General features: G+C 42.7%; 1 protein-coding gene across 3 annotated transcripts in view; it reads left to right on the top strand.

The window, feature by feature from the left end:
- The first annotated feature begins 902 nt into the window (after positions 1 to 902).
- TBC1D9 (TBC1 domain family member 9) overlaps positions 903 to 8,066 on the top strand; it is a 117,187-nt gene continuing 110,023 nt past the window's right edge. For all 3 annotated transcript variants that reach the window (XM_040473356.1, XM_040473365.1, XM_040473371.1), the window contains exon 1: positions 903 to 1,153. In XM_040473356.1, the coding sequence (XP_040329290.1) occupies positions 1,024 to 1,153 (130 nt within the window). In that variant the 5' untranslated portion in view covers positions 903 to 1,023. The remainder of the gene's footprint in view (positions 1,154 to 8,066) is intronic.

The raw sequence follows: 8,066 nt of genomic DNA on the forward strand, positions 1-8,066 counted from the left end.
GCATGACTTGCCCTGGGATGCAGGAAACAAAAACACGGACAACCATTGGCTGCGTCCACTTCCGACCCGGTATCTAGCTCCAAGTCTGGAACCTTGAAACACTTATTTCCTGGGAAGAGGGGTGGCGCTAGCCCACAGAGCGTCAACCATAAACATACAGCACACACACACACACACACACACACACACACACACACACACACGGAGGCTGGCAGCGTCCTCCCCGCTGAGATGGGCGTGGGGCCGAGCGCTTGGCCCACGGTCCCCAGAAGGTTCCCCCAAAGCCCGCCACAGCAGCCGGGCTCAGCGCTCGGAGCCCGCGGAGGACCCGCGTCCGCGGAAACTGGTGTCACTCGGGCCCGCTCTAAGTGAGCCGCGCTGGCGTCATTCATTCGCAGTGTCCGGAGCGTCCTTCCAGCTGCAAGCGGGGCTTCGCCGCAGGTGCGAGTGGCCCCGACGCTGAGCGTTACCGCGCGGTGACCTCGAGGGCGCGGAGCGGCTAGAGACTGAGGAGATCTGGAGCTCGGCTAGGTGCTGCTGTAGCAGCCGCGCCCCAGCCCAGCTCGGCGCTCGCCGCGGAGCCGTGTCGGCTGCAGGCTCCCGCAGCCCTGCTCGCCGCCGCCGATCCGGATCCCGGGACTGAGCGCCACCACTTCCTCCTCCTCCCGCTCCTCTTCCTCCTCCTCCTCCTCCTCCTCCGGGTCGTCGCGCCGCGGTTTGCCGGAGCGGGGGTCCGCGGCGGCGGGCCTGGGCGTCTGCGGCCGCGGGCTCGCGGGGGGCGGCGCCGCCGCGGGGAGGATGCTGCTCGCCGCACCCGCGTCCTCGCCGTCCTCCCCGGCCGCCCGCGGGGGCTTTGTTGTGGCCCGGCCTCCGCGGACCGCCGCCTGGTGAAGTCGCTTTTCGCCGCCGCACCTAGCGGGCGGGAGGGCGCGCGTGTGCCCGGGAGTGCGCGCCTGTGCGCGCCGGTGTGTGCAGGACCTGACCCGCGGGCCCATTTTGCGTCCGCCCGCGGCGCCCGGGAACATGTGGGTGAACCCCGAAGAGGTGCTGCTGGCCAACGCGCTGTGGATTACGGAGAGGGCCAACCCCTACTTCATCCTGCAGCGGAGGAAGGGGCACGCGGGCGATGGAGGCGGCGGCGGCGGACTAGCGGGTAAGGACCGGCGGCCAGTCCCTGCGGGAGGGGCCGGGAGCGCTGCGGCGCCGCCCGAGGCCCTAGGCTGCGGGCGCCCGGGACGCCGCCCGGTCCCCCGGGGCCGGGCGACCCGCCCCACGTTGGTGAGCGGAAGACCTCAGGAGTCCTGATTTTTCAGTCTGTGAAAGAGATGATTCTTCTCTGACCCTGTCAGGCTATGGGGCCCTTCGAGTACCGGGTGCCCCCTAGGTGGGTGATGTTGATGAGATTGGAGGTGGGGGAGGGTGGGGGGAGCAGCCTTTATGAATTAAATGCAGCACTTCTTCCTACCTCCCCACCCTCCTTAAAAATTATCGTTTTATATATGGGCAAGAGAGGCAAAAGATGGTTCATTTTGACTTCATTCTCTTTACTGATCATGGCAGGATCAGGTATAAAATGCTCTTTTGTTTTCAGGGAAGCAATCAGTAAGAGACTGGTGTGGTCATTTCCTAGATTAGTTATGACTGAAGAGAATGAATAAGGAAAAAGGATATTGTTGTTGTTGTTGCACCTAATAAGACCTAAGAAAGCAAGTTACCTGATTGTGAAACGAATTAGCGCTGTAACTGCATTTTAACTAGTTTAACTCAGTCACTTACCCGAACCCCCTCACAAGGTGTTATTAATGCCTTATCATTTAGGGACTATAAAATCGGACCAATATCCCAAGTAGTGCCCTATTAGAAAGGTCTTCGTTATTAACTCACGAGTTTGCTTGCTGGGAGGTGACCAATAATCTTGAACTCATACCATACTGGAGAAATTGGACCTTCCCCTCCCCATGGTGATTAGAACGAAGAGAACTGGGATACTTTTTACAGTGAAGAAGTTAGTTGGAGAAAAAAAGGGAGAGGTTTAACCAGGAAAGAGATTGCAGAAAAGAGATGAACCTTGACCTCTTCAGAATCCAAAATCTATCACCCTCTGGGAGTTTGCATGCTAGCTAAATTGTGGCTTTCAAAATGCCGTGCTATGAACTAAAAATTCTCGATGTGGTACGTATTTAGTTGAGATTGTAGTTTACAGGCTGGTTTTCTCAAGATTAAAATTCAAGTGGCACATTTTATGGCATATATTGGTTTGAAGGATCTTGCTAGTATAGGGTATGGCCTATGGCTAACCTGATTTTTCTATACATTTTCTGCCATGAAAGAGAAGGCAATATGCAGAGCTCCAGACCCTGTTCTGGAAATTCTGATTAGTGGCCTAGAATCAGAATTTTCCAGTTCATTTTGTAGAAGTTGTCTAGCTATATACGCTAATATGTAGCTTGCGTATCTAAAACTGGGATCAGCTCAGATTGTCCTTTTTTAAACCTAAAACAACAATATAAAGTAGATCGTTTATTATATTAACAAAGAACATTTCCTACCTGAGGCTAACTGTCCTACGCCGTGTAACTACTATGTAGTATTTATTTTCTAGAGTCATTTGCAATAGATTATGAAAGATTCGGAGACGCAGAACCTTCTTTTCCTAGTTAATATTTTTATTATGTTCCTACTGACTCTTAGAGCTATAAGTAACCATAGCCCGCTTGGAATCTCATTATTGATAACTCACTTCAGAAAGAAAGTTACATCTTTTTAATTGGAAAATTGTCATTATTGCACTTACTGCAAGAATAATTGAGATTATCATCATGAGTAAAAATATTACTGCCAACTAAGGCTCTTTTCAACTAACATAGGAAAAATGTCTGCTCTGATAGATTGGTGCCACATTAAAGGTAGCAGGGACATTTTAGAAATCCTTGTACTATGTATAGTATATTTGGATCCTAATGTGAGTTCCTTCATGCATTCATTAACGTACTAAATCATTTAACAAATATTTATTGGTAGTGCCTGAAGTGCCAGTGTCAAGAAGCTCACAGCCTTGTGGAGTAGACAAGTGTTTATAAAATAATCATAAAAATTCATATAAAATTGCCAATCCACAGGGTCCCAGCAGAAAACAGAATCAAACCTAGTTCAGATGAAGAGTTTCTTGAAAAGACAACTTAGAAAGGTGGGGGCAGGGTTACCAGAACCAGTGAAAGACACAGTGGTGGGGGGGTGTTACCATCCTAGGCGGCAGGAATGAGGTTCCTGGAAGCCTTATGAGCTGGAGCCAGGCAGGAGGAGCTTTGGGCCTCTGGAGACGCAGCCTCCCCAGAAACACAGAGCACAGCAAAAAGGAAGTGGAAAGGACATGCCTGATTTCTCTCCTCTTACCCTGCCAGCTCCTGCCATTGCCTTTCATCAGTAGAACCCAAGAGAAGCCAGGTGGATAGGATGTCCTGGTGATCTAGTCCCAAGGGATCAGCCTCCCAGGGATGGATCTGGGAGGTGGGGGCAGACTGAGAATGACCAGTACTAACATCGAAAGGAGAGGAGCATGATGTTGGTCACTCCACTCAGAAAAAGAGGAAGGAAATGGGAGCAAGGCAAGTTTCCCTGAAGAAGTGACACTTGAGCTGAGAACTGAAGAAAGAAAAAAATTAGCCTGTGAGGAGGGAGGGAAGACCAAGTGTTGGACATCAGTTATCAGAAATTTTCTGGAGGATCTCAGGACCATTATATAGTGTGCATTATCTGGGCCAGTGCACCATTGTCCAGTCCTTAAATGGATGATGGTCATAGGATGATGAGGGGGAAACTTGCTCAGTAGGAGATGGCCAGGAGTGCTCAGTGGTCCACAGTCCTTGGTAAGATAGTAGTGCAAAAGCTATAAAAAATAATGGGTCATAGTGAAGACACTTGCTTTTTTTTTTTTTAAGTTTACTTATTTATTTTGAGAGAGAGAGGGAGAGAGAACCAGTGGGGGAGGGGCAGAGAGTGGGAAAGAAGAATCCCAAGCAGGCTCCATGCTGTCAGCTGCTGGGCTTGATTTCATGACGGTGAGATCATGACCTGAGCTGAAATCAAGAGTCAGACACTTAACTGAGTCATCCAGCACTCTGCTTTTTTTTTTTTTAATTAAGCTATTTTCTTCCCAATTCCAGGCAATATACATAGGTTCTCAGGCAAAGAAGTTTTTTTTTTTTTTTTTTAATTTTTTTTTAACGTTTATTTATTTTTGAGACAGGGAGAGACAGCATGAATGGGGGAGGGTCAGAGAGAGAGGGAGACACAGAATCTGAAACAGGCTCCAGGCTCTGAGCTGTCAGCACAGAGCCTGATGCGGGGCTCGAACTCCTGGACCGCGAGATCATGACCTGAGCCGAAGTCGGATGCTTAACCAACTGAGCCACCCAGGCGCCCGCAAAGAAGTTTTTTTTATTGTAGATGCATTCAGTGTATTTATTTAACCTCCTCTGAGATTTCATACGTATACAGAAAAGTACACAAAATAAAAGATGCGGAGTGCAATGATTTATCACAAAGTGACACCTTGCAACTAATACCAGGATAATAAATAGAACATTGAGCCAGAAGCTCCTCCTTGTAACCCTCTCCCATTCACTACTCACCCTCTCCTAAAGAGAAAAAAAACAAAAAACAAAAACCCACTATACTTGTGTTTTGTGGTAAACACTTTAGTGCTTTTCTTTAGAGTTTTTTGTTTTTTGTTTTTTTGGGTAAAGAACATATCTCTTTAAACACATATTTTGGTTTTGCCTGTTTTTTTGAGCAAGGGATGAATATAATGAGAGTGTGTATTCATGTGTCTGGATTCTTTGTTCAGCATTGTGTTTGTGATATTTACAAATGTTGTTGCTTGTGGCTGTAGTTTATCTTTCTGTGCTATACAGAAAACTATTATATGAGTATACCGCAATCATTTGTTCATATTTATCCACTGTGTTGTTGGTGGACCTTGGAATGATCTGTTTTGGGGCATTGAAGGTAAGGTAGCTCTGATCTTTCCTGTGGGTGTTTCTGATGCCTGTGGGCATACATTTTTCTCTTTGGTCTGCCCACAGGAGAGTAATTGCTAACTTATAGGTTATGTGTATCTTTAACTTTAGCGGATAATACCAAACTGTTTTCCAAAGTAGTTGTACCAATATACTCCCACCGGCAGCATATGGGAATTTCCCTGGCTCCGTATCCTTGCCAACATTGTGAGTCTTTGTAATTTTACCTTTCTGGTGGTTTTGTAGTGATACCACTTACTTTTTCGTGACTAATGAGGTTGAGCACCTTTTTGCATTAATTGGCCATTTGAAATAGTCTGTGACATGCCTGTTCAAGTCTTTTGCCCAATTTTCAATTGGATTGTTTGTCTTTTTCCTACTGATTGTAGGTATTTTTAAAAAATATATTCTGAAGATGAGTTCATAGTTGGTTATCCATGTGGCAGAATCTTCATTTGTTGCTTGCCTGCTTACTCTCTTAAGGATGATTAAAAGTTCTTAATTTTAATATCCAAATTCTTTTTAGGTTCCATTTGCTTTATGGTTAGTGTTTTATTATGTCTTGTTCAATAAGTCTTTTTCCAGATTGAGGTTATAAATGTATTATCTTCTAGAAACTTTTCAGTTTTAACTCTTACACTTATTTATTTTTGAGAAAGACATTTATTTATTTTTGAGAGAGACCTGCGCGTGTGTGCACGTGCGTGCATGAGTGGGGGGAGAGCCAGAGAGAGAGGACACGGAATCTGAAGCAGGCTCCAGGCTCTGAGCTGTCAGTTGTCAGCACAGAGCTGGTCTTAGGGCTCTAACTTGTGAACCATGAGGTTATGACTTGAGCCAAAGTTGGGCGCTTAACCGAGTGAGTCACCCAGGTGCCCCTAACCCCTACATTTATATTTACGATTCACTGGGAATTAATTTTTGCATATTGTGTGAGATAGTGGTCAAGGTTTATTTTTTTTAAATGTGTATGGACATCCAGTTGCCCCAGCATGATTTATTGGTAAGTCTATTCTGTTTCCACTGCTCTGTAAAGCTACATTGGTCATGACTCAGTGCTCACACATGTGACAATTGATTTGCTTGGGCACTCTAGTCTATTCTTTTTGTCTACTAGAATATTCTTGCACCAGTACCACACTTTAGTTTTATAATAAGAGTTTATATTCATTTGATCAAGTACTCTTATCTTGTTCCTTTTATTTTTTAAGAGTTTCTTGGCTATCTTTGTCTTTTGCATTTATACAACATCTTAGAATCAACTTATTAAAGTTCCACCAAAACAAAACAACAACAGCAACAAAGATTTAAACTGTTGGGATTTCAATTGCAGTTGCATTGTGTCTATCAATAAATTTGGGCAAAATTAATATCTTTATAATATCAAGTCTTCTGGTCCATGAACATGGTATGTTCTTCTATTTATTTAGGTCCTTTAAAATTTCTCTTAATGATGTTTCATAGTTTTCTGTGTAGAGGGATTACACATACTTTATTAGATTTATTAGTAGATATTTCATATTTTTTCACCTATTGTATATTGTATCTTTTTAAAATTTCATTTTCAAGGGAGCCTGGGTGACTCAGTCAGTTAAGTGTCCAACTTCGGCTCAGGTCAGGATCTCATGGTTTGTGAGCTCCAGCCCTGCGTCAGGCTCTGTGCTGACCACTTACTTGGAGCCTGGAGTCTGCTTAGAATTCTGTGCCTCCCTCTCTCTCTGCCCATCCCCCACTTGTGCTCTGTCTCTCTCAAAAATAAATAATAAACATTAAAAACAAATTTTAAATTTTATTTTCTAATTCTTTTTTGTTGACCTCTAGAAATATAGTTGTTGTGGTTTTATGTTGACCTTGTATCCAGAACTTAGCTAACTTATGAAATGAATTATAGTAATGTATCTATAGATTCTTTTGCATTTTCCACATACACAGTCATATCCTCTAAGAATATTGACAGTTTTATTTTTTTCTAATTTTTATGCCTTTACAATTTTTTTCTAAGCCTTTTTTGTACAGGCAAATTATATAGTGTTGAATAATGTGTTGATTGTACATGTCCCCTTCTTTTTCCAGGTCTCAAAAGAAAGACTCAACATATGGTGGTTTTGTAGATAATTTTTTTTCACTTTAAGGGAGTTCTTATTTCTCTTTTGCCAAAAATTTTTAACTAAATATGGATGATGAATTTTTTCAAATGCTTTCCTACATCTGTTGAGGCAACCATATGATTTTTCTCTTTTATTCTGTTAGTGTAGTGACTTACATTAATTGACTTCCAAGTGCTTAACCAAATTTGCATATATAAAAATAATCCAGCTTGGCTGTGATATATTATCTTTTTTATGTGTTTATTAGTGTCACTTGCTCACCTTTTATTTAGGAATTTTGCATCTTTATGAATTGGTAGTATTGGCCTGTAATTTTTCTTTTTCATAACATTCTTGTCAAATTTGGTATCACCATTATACTACTTTTAAAAAATAAGTTAGAGAGAGCTCACTTTGTTCAATTTTCTACAGATGTTTGTGTGATAGCAGTATTATTTCATCCTGACATGTTTGGCAACATTCTCTGGTGAGGCAATCCAGCCTTGAACTTTTATTCATGGTTTGTTGAATGGTATGACAACTATTCAAATAATTTAAAATTTTCTTTTATTGTCAGTTTTATAATCTATTTCTAGGACTTATCTTTTTCATCAGGATTTTCAAATATGTTGGCATAAATTTGTGAATAATATTCCCATAATTTTAGTGTCTGTAGGATATACAGTGGTATATATTTTAGATGTGCATTTTATAAATAACAGAGTTGATTTTTTTTCCCTAATCCTGCTTGAAAATTTTTGCCTCCTAATTGGATTATTTAGTCAATGTACATGTGACTTGGGTTTAACTCTACTATCTTATTAAGTGCTTTCTTTTTTTTTTTTTTTTTTTTTTTTTTGTGGAGATTTTTTTTTTTTTCTTGCCGTTGGGTGGGGTATGGGGTTTTTTTTTTTTTTTAATTTATAAAATTTTAAAGCAATAATATAATTAATAAAATATT

Source organism: Herpailurus yagouaroundi, unplaced genomic scaffold (assembly GCF_014898765.1).
Source record: "Herpailurus yagouaroundi ecotype Mexico unplaced genomic scaffold, PumYag 28, whole genome shotgun sequence".
Classification (NCBI taxonomy): Eukaryota; Metazoa; Chordata; class Mammalia; order Carnivora; family Felidae; genus Herpailurus; species Herpailurus yagouaroundi.